General features: G+C 39.2%; 1 protein-coding gene across 2 annotated transcripts in view; it reads right to left on the reverse strand.

Moving 5' to 3' along the window:
- The window catches only part of LOC127509878 (gastrula zinc finger protein XlCGF52.1-like), a 298674-nt gene that overhangs the window by 272497 nt on the left and 9369 nt on the right, over nucleotides 1-16808 (reverse strand). For both annotated transcript variants that reach the window (XM_051889086.1, XM_051889085.1), the window contains one exon: nucleotides 14113-16332. In XM_051889086.1, coding sequence (XP_051745046.1) covers nucleotides 14255-16330 — 2076 coding nt within the window. In that variant the 5' untranslated portion in view covers nucleotides 16331-16332 and the 3' untranslated portion in view covers nucleotides 14113-14254. Of the gene's footprint in view, nucleotides 16333-16808 lie in introns of those variants that run through there.

The raw sequence follows: 16808 nt of genomic DNA on the forward strand, positions 1-16808 counted from the left end.
AAAAAAACTGTTCTATTGCACTTCTGATTTGGCAGTGAAATTCGCCGATTTTGGGTGCGTAAGAAGTGAAGGATTGGTCCAGTTAGAATTTTCACCCCAAAATGGCGGCCGCGCCACCATTGTTACCCAAAAATGATCAGTGGGTTCTAAGCTCGTGGGTTCTAAGCTCTTTGGCTGCATTAAGCCCCGACAAAATGTTGCAAAACGTTTTTTAAACGGAAACGGTGGTACGTTTAACACCCCCGTTCTGATGACGCAAGAGTTGCAACAATGGCAGCTGAGAAGGCCATTTTTAGTTGTTTTTGAAGAATTTTCGGAGCCTGATGAAATTGGTATAAATACGTGATTAATACTGAAAATACGCTCGATGTTACAGTCACTGCCTTTGCTGTCCAGAATAAAAGAAAACATCCCAATCGATTGAAGGGATTTGTATCACTCCACAATACAATAGAAAATATATAAGTATAGTATTTTTGTTACATTAATCAGTGTCTAGCACATCTTCCTAAGGAAAGGATATGGATCAGAAGACATTGCAATTAATAAGTTATTAATAAAATGAATTCCAAAGGATGAATAAGTAAACTTAAAAAAAAATATACTCAAATTTAACTTTAAATACACCACAACTTCAGGATATTAAATAATGTATTTTTTTAAATATACTTTCAGCGCATTGTTACAATGATCATTTTCAGCACACAGTTAAAATATACCTCAAATATATTTTTATATAAAGTGCAAATAAATACACTTTTAAAAAATAAACTGAATTTTCACTTCAAGTATATTTTTCGAAAATATACTAAAGTACAATTATTTTAAAGTGTGTTAAAAGTTGTATTGTCAAAATATGATGCTAATATACTTTTTATATATTTACAGATATAGTACATTTTTGTTAGTATATTTGCAATGTACTATAGAAAAGGGGAATATATTTAAAATACAATAAAGTATACTTTTTTTCACTAGGGTTTACAACCCACAGCTTCACAATTAATAAAGACGGTATGACTAATTCACACACGCAATCCCTCTCATTACGTACTGGTACTGTGAGCTAATTTATCTTTATCTGATTTACAACAAGCAGAAATCTGTAAGAAATGTTACTAAACAGAGATACAATAACTGCTGAAAGTGAGCTGTTATGTCAGAGTACTCTTTCAATAGGAAAAAATATCCCACCTTTAATAGTCAAGCATATTTACAGTACAAACCTTGAAAGTGAACTGTGGGCAAAAAACAAAACAAAACCCAGAAACACAATAATCGTTCATTAATCGTAATCGAGGTAAAATGTTCAATTAATTGAGGTTTAGATTTTAGGTCATAATCGTCCAGCCCTAACTTAAGTGTGCAGCTTCTCTCTGCTGTGGATCCTCTCGTGTGTTTTCAGATATTCTGACCGGTTGAATCTCTTGTCACAGTGTGAACACTTGTAATGTTTTTCTCCAGTGTGGATCCTCTCATGTGTTTTCAGATTTGTTGACCGGTTGAATCTCTTGTCACAGTGTGAACACATATAAGGTTTTTCTCCAGTGTGGATCCTCTCATGTCTTTTCAGAGATGCTGACAGACTGAATCTCTTGTCGCACTGTGAACACTTATAATGTTTTTCTCCAGTGTGGATCCTCTCATGTGTTTTCAGATTTGTTGACCGGTTGAATCTCTTTTCACAATATGAACACTTGTAATGTTTTTCTCCAGTGTGAATAATTTGGTGCCGTTTTAAACCCTTCTCTGTAGTAAAAGTCTTCTCACACTCAAAGCACATGTACTCTCTCACACCAGTATGTATTTTCTGATGTGTATATAAATTTGGCAGCTGTGAAAAACTCTTTCCACACACAGAACACAAATATGGCTTCTCCTTCGTGTGAACTCTCAGGTGTTTCTTTAGGTCTGATGAGGTACACATTGTTTTCCCACACTGATCACATGTGAATGGCTTCTCACCAGTGTGGATCCTCATGTGAATCTCAAGACTATAATTGTTTGTGAAATCTTTCCCACACTGATCACACTTGAACGGCTTCTCTCCAGTGTGAACTCTCATGTGAACATCAAGACTTCGTTTGGCTGTGAAATTGTTTCCACATTGTCTGCATACATACGGCTTCACTCCTGTGTGGATATTCATGTGTTCCTTAAGATTTTGATTGTTTGTGAATCTCTTTCCACACTGATCACATGTGAACAGCTTCTCTCCAGTATGAACTCTCATGTGACGCTCAAGATGTTTGGATGATAAACTCTTCCCACACTGAGTGCAGGTTGTAGATTTCTTGGCTCTTCTTTTCTTTAAAAATGTCTTTTTAGTCTTTGAGCAACTCAAAGGTTTTTCTCCAGGTTTGACATGATGTTTCTCCTCCACTTCACTCAGTTCCTCACTCTCCTCCTCCTCTTTAATCATATCTAAAATGGAAGAAAAAAGAATTTCTTTTTCTGTACATCAAAACAATCCAAAGAGAGAAATATACATACATACATAAAGGTGAGTAGGTCTGCGTGGGACCGTTTTTTTGTCCCGCTCCCGCAAGGTTCTATTCCCCACGCACCCGCTCCTACCTAAAATTCTCTCTGTGTTCACCCGCTACCCGCATATACTGATTTTTTAAATCATATTTAGATTGCTTCCAGAATCTCGCATTTAACCCTTTGAGCGGTACGGTCCCACATATGGGATTTCGAACGTTCAGCAACGTCACTTAACTGCCAAATTCAAACTTTCGCGCTTTGGCTGTGAGACGGACGCGCGCAGCTCTTGTCATATACCAAAGCAATGCAGTGTTTTCAGCCACATAATGCTTCTTTTAAGGCATTTAAATACACATAAGCACCATTAAAACAATACATTTAGAGTTTATAAAATACACACTGATGTCAGACATCAGTGGAAGCAGCAATAACAATCCATTCAAATATAATTTGCCGACATTTATTCATATCAGACACACATAATGGGCCTAAGTAACTATAAAGTTTACTCTATTATTCTTCCAGTTCACCAGCCACTTACTTGCATATATTTCGGGAGAAACTGATGAATTCACCTGCTGTAAATCCGACTGACAGGACTCTGTGAACTGCAGCGCAAACTAAGATGGCGGCGCCCATCTCGCATTATAGATCAAGATAAAGATCGTTTATAAAGGTTTTTATAAAGGCCTCTATTGGCAGCAAGTTAATTTACACTTTCAGTGCCCAGCATTTTTTTGCTGCACAAAAGCTATTCTCAATATGCGTTCTTGTCTGTACTTGTGTTCTTGTGAAAGATCATCAGTCGCTGCCCAAGTACTGTTTCAATTCAAAGTTCACATCTAGCCAAGTACAGTTCAAATCCCCGGATGTGTTCTTGATCCACCTCTTTTATCGAGGATGCATCGAGAGGTGACTTGTGCGGACTTGAGACAGCCAGGTATCCCAGAATGCATCTCACACTAACCAGCAAGCGTCAATAGTAAAGGAGAAAACCCGCCTAATTTAAACATGTTACCATTATTATGTCACGATATGTTGTTTTAAGAGTTTTTCAGGCGAGAATGTACTGGTTTAATGCTTAAATCTGTGGTTTATTGATAAAGATTGTGCCTATTTGAAAATTTGATCTGACGTTGTCGGAGTTGTGAGATCCAGGCAATCACTGGGCTCTCAGCGCTCATGTACCCCGCCGAGAGCAGCCTTACCTCGGCTAGTCCTTCTGACGTTTGTCGCTGGCTCTGATGTCTCAGTAGTGGTTATAATTTGTCTTTTGTATATCTAACGGGCGATCTTCCCTGCTGAAAAATCCAGCTTAAACCAGCCTGACCAGCTTTGGCTGGTTTTAGCTGGATTTTTCAGCAGGGTTTAGTCTCGTGAATCTATTATTTGTTCCCTGGCAAATCGTTTTGGCTGAGGACAAAGTGAAGTTTCATAACTTTATATATTTAGGCTTTATATGTTTACCATTGTATCCTACTAAAGCACTGGCTTTGTATGTTTTACTGAATTGTTTGGTCTATTTCTTATTGTATATCTTCTTATACCTTTATAATATTACTGATCATTAAAACTGACATTTAACAAAAAGAGACAGTTGTGTTTTATGTTATAGGCCTATTTTATTTTATTACAGTGAAGATAATCAGAGTGTGCACATATTGCCTGAACCACATATTAATATGTTTAATATTTTTGAAATGTAAACGAAAAAAGGCAGGGTTATTTATATTTCCTTTTGTTATAAATACTATACGAAGATATTGCCTAAACCACATTTGTGTGGCTATTAATATATTTAAGATTTATTAAATAAAACTAAAAGAGGCAGACTGGTCTGTTATAACACATTTCGTTTTATCGATGGCTAAAATATACATACAGCGATAACCGGAGCAGCCAGAGCGAGCTGAGTGACGTTATCAAGTACCATTTGCAGGATCATGGACTTGTGTCCTCCTGTCCTCGGGAGTCTGTTCTCATGAGTCGAACTGGCCAAGTCCGAACTACCAAGGACGCAAGTACGAACTTTGCAAACTTGGTATTGCCCATGTGAAGGTTTGTGACCAACAGAAGACTGATACATCAGCTGACCTAAAAGAACACATGCTTTCTGCAGTAAGGTGGAGTAGATTGTATATTTTTGAATTAATGTTTGTAAAAAAAGACACTGCAGAGTGACGACCGTTGCAGAGTCTGTAGAGATTTCGCTGCTTTAACTAGTTTTAAATTAATAATTTTTATTAGCATTATGTGTCCTACATGTTTCACTCAACCCTGTAACTTCTGACACGATTTTCCTCCTTTTAAAAACAGAGTATTTATTAAAATTGTGACACGCAGGAAGTGACACCATCTGGGCTCTTTCTACAGCATGATGGGAGGACAAGAAAATAATCTCAATCCATTGTCTCAGTTAAACTGTACAGTGTTGATCACTTTCATCAAAGTTATTGGTCTACATAACTATGAATAACTTCTGTGGTTTATGATAACTACAACTTTATCAGTAAGTATAAATCAGATTTTGCTTAAGTTATGCTCACAACCTTGTCAGTCATTCTGGAAAGCTCATTTACTTGATACAGTTTTTAAAACCAGGTCATGTGATTTTATTTTGAAACTCTAAAATGCTAACTGATGTTTATTGTCATCCTCTAAGCATCTATTCAGTGTCTCTATTGTTTTGTGGCACAAACTGTCCCATTCAGTTTCAGTCTCTCCTGCACACATTCACAGCTCTCCGGCTTGGTTATGGCTCTAATTATAATTCTTTTGTCGTTATTGTAATTACTGATGACTCTCTATTCACACGTTTTTTTGTTTAAACTTCTCACTTCACCTTCTTTGAAATTGCATCAAATTCCCTTCTTGATAAAAGAAACATTCAAATGAGCTTTACTATTCAAACAGCTGTATAAGGGCTAACTAGCATGTTAGCTATGCAAAACACGACAATTTATGGGATTAAAACCATGTTTTTGCTCCAAACTCACTCTAACGCAAGTCAATTATCAGTGTTGATTAGCATTGTGTTATAAATATACACTATTATACTAAATATACTCTAATATACTCTACCTGACATGGCTTGAAGAACACAGATAATCTCCTTCTGCATGTTATTATCGGTGGATGTCATGAAAGGGATTTCTGTCATATAATTAATGAAAGTCTCACCCTCTGACTTTCTGCTCAAGGGTGCCCTCTGGCTTCCAGTATGAATGAAACAGACATAATACATGAGAGTGTTTAGTGCTTCATAATGCTCACATCGCCACATTTAAGAGTAAAATTGAATAAATACTCTCTATAGAAATTTGACGTAAACATATGAGAATATATAAATATTTCTCCAAATGTACACGCTTTTGAACCAAAAGCCACATGACATTGTTTAGTCAATTAGTTTCATGACGACTAATTTTTTATCATTGGATGCAGCTGAGGTTCATTATTCATATTAAAATATCGACTCACTTGGTGTTTCATTTTCATAACTCCTGACACACATCAAGACATTGCTGTCACTATAAGATTTTTAGAATAAAACAGAAGTCAAATACTGAAGCTTGAGGCTTAGACCTTTTTAATGATGTAGTTAATTGAGGTAATTACAATCTTTTACATTAAAACTAACTTTAAAACATTAAAACAAAGAAAAAATTAGTGCGCCAATGTCCTCCTGCAGGTTAATATTTAGTTTGACCTGATGTTGACAATTAATATGAAAGTTTCTCAAACCTCGCTTTACTGACCATTTTTTGAAAACAAACAAACATTTGTACTATTTCAGTTCAACTGTTTCTCTAAATATGCTAAAGTGTTTTTGAATCTTTCTAACATGAATGTTGTTCAGCATCATGAATGAATGAAGAATAAACACCAACCTCTTTGTTCTTCAGTATCTTCAGTGTGTTTCATTCTGCAGGGTTCTGGATCACTCATGTTCTCACTGTCCTCTTTAATAAACTCAGTCTTTGCAGATTTCAGCTCTTCCTGATGCTCTGATGCTCGTCTGATTGGAATATTCCAGCATTTATTGGGGAATTACAGTGGGAGGAGCTTCATTGACTGTGAAACTAAGTGTGGGAGGAGCATCACTGATGATGTGACTGCAATGGGAGGACCTGATCTGATAATAAATTAGAATACTTCATAAGATCAATAAAAATGTTGTATGTTCATTTCTATGCACTCAATACTTACACCTTTTGTAAGTATTGAGTGCATAGTACACCTTTTCCTACCACACTTTTTCCTTCCAGTCAGCTTTCCATGAATATGCTTTGGCACAGCACTCTGCGAACAGCCAGCTCTTTCAGCAGTGACCCTCTGTGGCTTACCCTCTTTGTAGAGGGTCTTGATGATCATCTTCTGGACAACTGGACAACTGTCTTCCCCATGACTGCTGTTGAGATTACAGACCAAAACCCAGTATTTATACCCTGAGAATGGTAATTTAATAGAACTTGAAATTAATATTCGAACAATTTGAGATACTGATTTTTTTTTATTTTGATGAGTAACAAGCTGTAATCATCAAAATGAAAACAAAAAAGTCTGGAAATATTTGACTTTATGTCTAATAAATCTATAATATATTTAAGTTTTAATTTTTGAATTAAAGAAAAAAAAAAAACTTTTTCGTGATATTCTAATTTATTGAGATGCACCTGTATGATTTGTCATCACGTTCAGCTGTGTTACCCTCATTATCGTCTGTATATCACTGTATATCATGTATTCGTCTTCAAGGTCAAGGTCAAGGTACCATTTATCTTCATCCTGATCTGCCTACCTACACACATACGTAACAGAAGACCGGACCAGAAATGGTTTTAGCAGCACAGTTCACTGCTTTGGCCCAGGAGGGTCTTAACTTCATGGACTACACTGTGGAATTCTGCTGTCTTGCCGTTTTCTCCCTTTATGATGACAAGACCCTCAGAACACTATACGATAACTTCTACCACCCTGTTGACCTTCCAGACACACAAGGACTTTGCTGGAGGGACGCTGTCCTCAAGTGTCTGGAAAGCGTGTACCCCCGGTCCAAACTTCTGTCGAACCCAGAGCCTAGCCCATCACCACCCTGATCAACAGTGCCTGAGCCCCCAAAAGACTGGAAGCTTCCGCCCGCCGCAACAAGTGAGCCTGAACCCGAGGAGGGGAAGACAGAGCACACCATCACCCCGGAGCCGAAGCAGCTTGAAGAGTGAAGCCGGCAACAGAGTCCATCGCTGTGGGAGTACTCATCGAGTTCAAGGGGATGGAAGCGAGTCATGCCCAACCCTCCACCACTGAGACTAAATACCTACTGGACCTTATGGACAGTTTTGATTTTGTAATGTGTGGAGAGATAAATTCCCTGTGCCCTCTCATCTAATCAGAAATTCCATCTTCAGTCTTGTTCGAACCCTGCTCAGCCTCCCTCTCCCACCACCACTTCAAACTGTCATCAACTATGCTCTGTTTTTTGTGGAATTTTGTTCGGTTCTCCAGGTTCCTCATCAGTCCTCAGTCAGTCTGTCCACCTAGTCATCTTCGTTTCCCATCTGTCCCATGGTGCAATTTGTACCTCCCCTCAGTGGCGTGGCTACACCACGGACCATCTGTGAACCTCCTTCACCTCACTTCACTTGAATACTGACCGAGGTTGAGTTTTTTTTTACCAGCATAACTATTGCGCAAAGTTTGCACATTGCTTCTTATGTGATATCCATTGGCTCCTTCTTGTTTTAGAACGGAAAGATTTCCAATATTATGAAGAAGGGATACAGCTACGCCACTGCCTGTTGGCATACATCTTTACAACTAAAGACGTGAACGTGAACTTGCGCACTGCGTAATGCGTGTCAACATTAGACTGCGTATGTGCCCCAGAGACTTCTGAATACGATTGTTAATGTAGTCAGATTCAAGCGTTTATTTTTTTTTTGTATTTTTTTTTTTGCTGTTGGATCGGATAAGATCCGAAATTTAATTCGGATCAAACTCAATCGGATCAATTAAGGTGTTAACATGAAAGTTTTTCAATCCGATTGAGCCATCAATCCGATTACAAATGGATTATTTGGGTACATGTAAACGTAGCCAGTGTCTTTTTAAATTATTTTCTTAATAATTTCATTAAATGATTGGTGTTGTACTGCTGTGATTTCACCCTTGCAGGCTCACTACTGGCTGATTCAGAGTTTGAGGGCGGCCATTTTGAGTTGACATCATTGTAGTCCCCAGTTCACAACACTTAAGAATCAGTCTTAGACTTTACTAAAAGTTGCTTTTAGCTTCTTTATTAAAGTCTCCTACTATTAGAAAAATCCTACTTGTAACTAAGAAATGTTTAACACTTAAGTCAAACCTTAAGACTATTCTTAAGAGCAATTCTGAGTAGTTTTATACATACGGGCCTGGACTTTAGTCTGTTACTAACCTGATGCAGATTTGCAGTAACAATGGATGTAACGTTATCTACTAGAGTCAATAATTTCAGAGTAAGTCAGAATAAATGTAAATGTAATTATTTATTATTAGTTATACAATTTACAAAATCAATTCAAAAATGATCAATACAAAACATCAAATGCTCAGAAATGACAGTAAAAGATGCACACCTGACATTTGGAAAATACATAATGAATGTCTGGAGGACACTGAGCGTTATGGGCTGATCTGGCCACAGATTCACACCTCGAGTCTCCTCCAACATCTCTTTAAATACTCAGACCATGACAGAAACTTCTTTCAAATGGAATCATGAGCTAATGATGGGAATTTGCATTAATCAAGGTCCCAGACTTGGGTAGTTTACACCTTTGGGGAAACAAGGGAACAATTTGCATGAAAGACCAATTGGCAGAGTATCCACCCTCCACAGAAAGCAAAATATCTCTAAACTCTTACAACCTTACCTTTGATTTCACCTCTGTGCTAATGAGACCTTTTTACCAGTCGCACTGAGACATTTCAAATGATACCAAACATGTATATTGTTGTATGATAACTGTCCAAATTAAACCTTATAGACTTTTGGGTGAATTTCAGGTGATCTCAGCATGAGGTGAGGAGAGAAGAGATGGGGGAAGAGGGGCAAAGGGAAATAAATGTGTGACGAGCAGGGTGGGCGAGAGCCGAGAGGGAATGGCGCAAGGTTGCCAGTTGGTGGAAAACACTGCGTATTGCAACCATGGAAACCAACAAACAAACTGGGTCAGAGAATCGCAGATTATACTTGACCTAAAAAGCCTCTGAATCCATCTAAATATCTCTATGAACAACAACATATTAAAATACAGATAAATCAACTCATCAGCTTACAGTGTGTAAGTCTCCTCAGCTTTCATTGTGAATTGCGCTCCCTATTGTTGCTGGCAACCCACGTCTTTGAACGAGGGGGAGGGCCAAACAATATTTTGAATTTGGACTGCAGTACCTATTTTGAACACTGGGTGTCATTCCTACATAGAGCCCCTAATTTGAGTCCCCTTAATTTGGCTGGTTGTAAATGGTTTCAATCACTATTGGCACATCCGGTTATAATGCAATAAGAACTCTGATGTTTCTTCTTCAACATCTATTCTCCACTATGGATAGGTACGAGCATGTGTTTGAAATCTTGTTTCGTGTTTCTGTCCCAAACAGAAACAAGATTATTTTTCATTACCCCATTCTTACCCCTTTTTAATTTACATAAAAATATTGAAAAATACAGTTTTCGCTGAGGAGCCGAACCGGATAGGCGGCAACATCAGCAGGGTACAGCGACTGTGGCGACAGGACGTACGTCTCCATTCCCTCCTTCCAGGAACGAGGGTTACCTTTGTAACCGAGATGTTCCCATTCAGTCGGTCACGTTCGACGTACGTCGGACAGACCAATGAATAGGAATCCCTACCAAAGCGCAGCCCGCAGCTCTACAAATGTCTGTCAGCGAGGCGCCACGAGCCAGCGTCCAGGAGGATGCAACACCTCTCGTGGAGTGAGCATGCAATCTGAGTGGGCAGGGCACGCCATGAGCTTGGTAAGCCAAGGCGATGGCATCCACTACCCAGTGGGCCATCCTCTGCTTGGAGCCAGCCTTTCCCTTCTGCTGGCCACCATAAAAGACAAAGAGCTGGTCTGAGGTCTTGAAGCTTTGAGTTCTGTCTATGTCTACAGTCGCAAAGCGCGAACTGGACAGAGCAAAGCCAGGGCTGAGTCTGCCTCCCCCAGGGACAGCGCTTGCATCATACTGCATCCTGATACTGCATCCTCCTTGACCCCTATCCATACCCTCTTGGGACCTTGCTCTGGTGCTTCGAGCACTCCAAAATGCTCCCTTTGAGTTAAGTACCTCAGGGGGTAAGTCACCTAGAACCTCTGTGTTCCGTCCAGGGTCCAGACATGGAGTTTCCAGAGTTCTGGACGTGGGTGCCAAAGAGTGCCCCTTTTTTGAGAAAGAAGGTCTTTCCTCAGAGGAATGCGCCAGGGAGCAGCTGTCGCAAGGAGCGAGAGTTCCGGGAACCAGGTTCGGTTGGGCCAATAGGTCTGTGCAAGTAGGCTCACTGGGGGAAACGCCCATTTGCAAAAGCCCCGGGGCCAGCTGTGTGCCAGTGCATCTGTCCCAAGTGTTCTCTCAGACAAGGAGTAAAACAGCTGGCAGTGAGAGGTCTCTGGCGAGGCAAACAGGTCTACCTGAGCCTCTCCGAACTCTCCAAATCAGCTGGAACATCTGGGGATGGAGTCGCCATTCTCCTGGCAGCACAGCTCGTGAGAGCTCGTCGGCCACACGGTTGAGCACACCAGGAACATGAATGCCTCAGATGCTTCTGACTCCAAAGGAGGAGATGGCGGGTGAGTTGCGACATGCGACAGAAGCGTAGACCACCTTGACGGTTGATGTACGCAACAGTCGCAGTGTTGTCCGTGTGGACCAGCACATGCTTGCCCCGTAACGGCCCTTTCAGGTGGCTCAGGGAAAGGCGTACTGCTAGTAACTCGAGGCAGTTGATGTGCCAATGCAGTTGGGGGCCCGTCCAAACCCCTGATACTGCATGCCCGTTGTACGTGGCCCCCCAGTCGGTGGAAGAGGCATCTGTGAACACCACAGCATGCCGGGCCACCTGCTCTAGGGGCATTCCTGCCCAAAGAAACAAGGGGTCTGACCACGGACTTAAGGTTTGGCGGCATTCTGGAGTGACTGTCACTTGGAACGTACCGCGTTGCCACGCCCATCTTGGGATTCGGCCGTGAAGCCAGTGCTGAAAGCGGTCTCATATGAAGCAAACCGAGCGGGGTTACTGTTGCTGCGGCTGCCATATGCCCCAGGAGCCTCTGAGAAAATTTCAGTGGGACCGCTGTCCTGCCTTTGAACGTATTCAAGCAGTTCAACACTGACTGAGCACGTTCTTCTGTGAGGCGTGCTGTCTGTTTAACCGAATCCAACTCCATACCGAGAAAAGAGATCCTCTGCACAGGGGAGAGTTTGCTTTTTTTACCAGTTGACCTGAAGGCCCAACTGGCTGAGGTGACTGAGCACCAGGTCCATGTGTTCGCACAACTGATCCCGAGACTGCGCTAGAATAAGCCAGTCGTCGAGACAGTTGAGAATGTGTACAATCTGTTCTCTCATGGGAACAAGGGCTCCCTCCATGACTTCCGTGAAGACGTGGGGAGACAGGGCCAGCCCAAAGGGTAGGACCTTGTACTGATATGCTCGACCCTTGAACGCAAAGAGCAGGAACAGCTTGTGTCGAGGTAGAATTGAGACATGAAAGTACGCGTCCTTCAGGTCGATCGCTGCAAACCGATCTTGGGGAAGGATGCATTTGAAAATGCATTTCTGCGTGAGCATTTTGAACGGTAGCTTGTGAAGGCTCCGATTCAAAACTCGCAGGTCCAAGATCAGCTGTAACCCACTGCTTTTGTTTCTACAGTCCTCCATATGACCAAATACTACATCTTTCCATAACAGCACAGATTGGTCATCAATAGTTTTTTGCCATAAAATCACAAATATTTTGCCAAAATGGTCTTAGATGAACATATGAATCACAGTTTCAGGGCAGTTGTCACAGAAAGTGCATTTAACATCAATATAACTTTTACAAGGTAATGCTTCACTGGGTGAATCCTATTGAATGATACCTCTTTGACTTTGTTTGTAATTAAATATTAGGTATAAGCCAGACCTTTTAAAATGTTTGAAAATATAAGGCAAAGATACAATGTTTCTTTGAAATAATGCTCTTATAGATCTGTTTTGTGAATTAAGAGAAAAACAAATATCACCTACATAAGAATTTATTATAGTAGATGGGGACCATTGTTGAATATTAAAAAAATGTATATTACCCAGGTTTGAAAGGATATGGGAGGGGATAAAATTCCAGATGGAGTAAGGATTTCTGATGATCTGACTAAGCCAGAGACACCCTCAGCCTTTGTAATTAGAACATAATATATATAATAATATAACTGAAATTCAGAGAACGTCTCCTATGCTGATCTTTAGTAATGGTTATTCCTAAATACTAAATACTTTTTTAAGGGGATACCATAATAAGATGTTTAAGAAAATTCCTTGATGGCCATAAGCTAACAATTAGCTAGATTCAAGTATACACCAGATGCCCTTAAAAATTCACTGAATAATTCAATAGCTACAGAAACCTTCATTTTTTCATTTTGAATGAACAGTGTAATGTCATCGGCTAGTTGGGTTATTTTTATCTCTCTATCATCAATAGTGATACCCTTCATAGGACTTGATTTGATATGAGAGGAAAGAAGCTGACTCACTAATAAAAAGAGACATGGAGAGAGAGGACACCCTTGCCTAATTCCTCTTGTAGTATCGAATCTAGGAGAAGTACTGTTTGATAACTTAATAGAACTGTTGCCATTTTTATTATTATTATTTTAGAGTTTTAACAACTGCAGAAAAGAAAAAAATCTAATTTCTTAAGCATGTTAAAGAGGAACTGATGCTCTACCAAGTTATTATAACTTGAATATTATAAATAACTTGAATTTTATATATTAAGAATATTATAAATCCATTGTCACTAATAAATTCTGAATAATCCAAGATGTTGTAACCGAACATAACATGGTTACTATATTGGTGGTGTTTTTTTTTTGTTTGTGTGTGTGTGTGTGTGTGTGTGTGTGTGTGTGTGTGTGTGTAGTTCCTCTACTGTGCTCCCATATGAAAAAAACAAACAAAAAGAAAACCTGTATGGTTCATACGGCAACCATATATCTTCCTTACTCAAATCGGCCAGATTCTGTGTTTCATATAAGTTCAATACATGTCATATACAAAATCAGACTGATTATAGCCACTTTCATACTAAAGAGCACACATACAACTTGTAGGTATAATAAGTATAAAATAACTGGTATTCATATAGAAATCATTTAAAGTTCTTAAACTGAATCATATACTACTCAAGATTTATTTGTTTATTTAAATTTTATACAGATTTTAGGGAAATTGTGTGCCTATTCTTCAAGCTTTATTTTTCCACCTAATTCCTCATATTACAGCAGTGATATTATTGTATCTCTACATATAATTATCTTATATGATTTCAGTCAATATTACAATATTTCTGCATTTCAGTCAATGACTTGCACAAATTTCATCAGAAAACACTTTTATTTAAACACAGAGACAATCAAACTTTGAGTCTCGGTGGGGATTAAAATTTTGCAAGGAGTTAAAATGTTAATTTCTTTTGTTTTTCTCTGAGAGTTACCCTATTTTCCAGTTTCTACAGTTTTACACACGTGGCTTCTCTCTGCTGTGGATCCTCTCATGTTTTTTCAGAGACGATGACAGACTGAATCTCTTGTCACAGTGTGAACACTTGTAATGTTTTTCTCCAGTGTGGATCCTCTCATGTGTTTTCAGATTTGATGACACACTGAATCTCATGTCACAGTGTGAACACTTGTAATGTTTTTCTCCAGTGTGGATCCTCTCATGTGTTTTCAGATTTGATGACACACTGAATCTCTTGTCACAGTGTGAACACTTGAAATGTTTTTCTCCAGTGTGGATCCTCTCATGTGTTTTCAGATTTGCTGACACATTGAATCTCTTGTCACAGTGTGAACACTTGAAATGTTTTTCTCCCGTGTGGATCCTCTCATGTCTTTTCAGAGATGATGAATCACTGAATCTCTTGTCACAGTGTGAACACTTGAAATGTTTTTCTCCTGTGTGGATCCTCTCATGTCTTTTCAGATGTGATGACAGACTGAATCTCTTGTCACAGTGTGAACACTTGTAAGGTTTTTCTCCAGTGTGGATCCTCTCATGTGTTTTCAGATTTGATGACACATTGAATCTCATGTCACAGTGTGAACACTTGAAATGTTTTTCTCCAGTGTGGATCCTCTCATGTGTTTTCAGATTTGCTGACACATTGAATCTCTTGTCACAGTATGAACATTTGTAAAGTTTTTCTCCCATGTGGATCATCTCATGTCTTTTCAGATGTGATGACTGACTGAATCTCTTGTCACAGTGTGAACACTTGAAATATTTTTCTCCTGTGTGGATCCTCTCATGTCTTTTCAGAGATAATGACAGACTGAATCTCTTGTCACAGTGTGAACACTTGTAAGGTTTTTCTTCAGTGTGGATCCTCTCATGTGTTTTCAGATTTGATGACACATTGAATTTCATGTCACAGTGTGAACACTTGTAAGGTTTTTCTCCAGTGTGGATCCTCTCATGTGTTTTCAGATTTGCTGACACATTGAATCTCTTGTCACAGTGTGAACACTTGTAATGTTTTTCTCCCGTGTGGATCATCTCATGTCTTTTCAGAGATGATGAATCACTGAATCTCTTGTCACAGTGTGAACACTTGTAATGTTTTTCTCCCATGTGGATCCTCTTGTGTGTTTTCAGAGATGATGAAAGACTAATTTTTTTGTCGTTGTCTGAACACTTGTAATGTTTTTCTCCGGTGTGAATTCTCTGGTGTTTTTTAAAATCGCTCCCTGAAATAAAAGTCTTCCCACCCTCAAAGCACATGTACTCTCTCACATCAGTATGTATTTTCTGATGTTTTTGTAAACTTTGCCGCCGTGAAAAACTCTTTCCACACACAGAACATGAATATGGCTTCTCCTTCGTATGAACTGTCAGGTGTTTCTTCAGGTTTGATGACCCAATAAATGTTTTGCCACATTGATCACATGCGAATGGTTTCTCTCCGGTGTGGGTCCTCATGTGAATCTCAAGATTACGATTGTTTGAGAAGCTCTTTCCACACTGGTCACATGTGAATGGCTTCTCTCCAGTATGAACTCTAAAGTGAACATCAAGACTGTGTTTGGATGTGAAACTGTTTCCACATTGACTGCATACATACGGCTTCTCTCCAGTGTGGATCCTCATGTGAATCTCAAGATTACGATTGCTTGAGATTCTCTTTCCACACTGATCGCATGTGAACGGCTTCTCACCAGTATGAACTCTCATGTGAAAATTAAGACTTTGTTTGGTTGTGAAACTCTTTCCACACTGACCACATGTGAACGGTCTCTCTCCAGTGTGGATTCTCATGTGAACATCAAGACTCTGTTTGGTTAATAAACTCTTTCCACACTGATCACATGTGAATGGTCTCTCTCCAGTGTGGATTCTCATGTGAACATCACGACTCTGTTTGGTTGTGAAACTCTTTCCACACTGAGTGCAGGTGAAAGATTTCTTGGTTCTTCTTTTCTTTAAAAATGTCTTTTTAGTCTTTGAGCAACTCAAAGGTTTTTCTCCAGGTTTGACATGATGTTTCTCCTCCACTTCACTCAATTCTTCACTTTCCTCCTCCTCTTTAATCATATCTAAAATGGAAGAAAAAATAATTAAGTTCATTTTCAGTACAACAAAATAATCCAAAGAGAGAAATATACATATATACATAAAAGTGAGCCCTGATGTAATAGCAGAAACTAGACAACTGCTATAAAATATTATCATCACTTTGATGCCTTTTTATAAATTAATGAATGTTAAATAATGTCCCTGAAACTTTCTATGAATGATGGTCACTGATCATCAATTGTTATTTTTAAAACATTATTGACAAATCTCATGTTTCTGTATTGAGAACTTCAAGGTGGAGTAAGTAGATTTTGAAAAACACTGTTTGGAAGTTATTCTGTGTGGGGGGAAATTTTGAGCTTCTGTATAATTTCCATATGATTTTACTTATATGCTCATGATTAAATGATTTTGTTTTTCTCAGAAGTGCTTAAGAAGTGCATTCTTAGGGTGACAAGTGGAAAAACACTGAATTGGTAGACATGTTCCTAATATG

The sequence above is a fragment of the Ctenopharyngodon idella genome, chromosome 3 (assembly GCF_019924925.1).
Source record: "Ctenopharyngodon idella isolate HZGC_01 chromosome 3, HZGC01, whole genome shotgun sequence".
In the NCBI taxonomy this organism is placed as follows: Eukaryota; Metazoa; Chordata; class Actinopteri; order Cypriniformes; family Xenocyprididae; genus Ctenopharyngodon; species Ctenopharyngodon idella.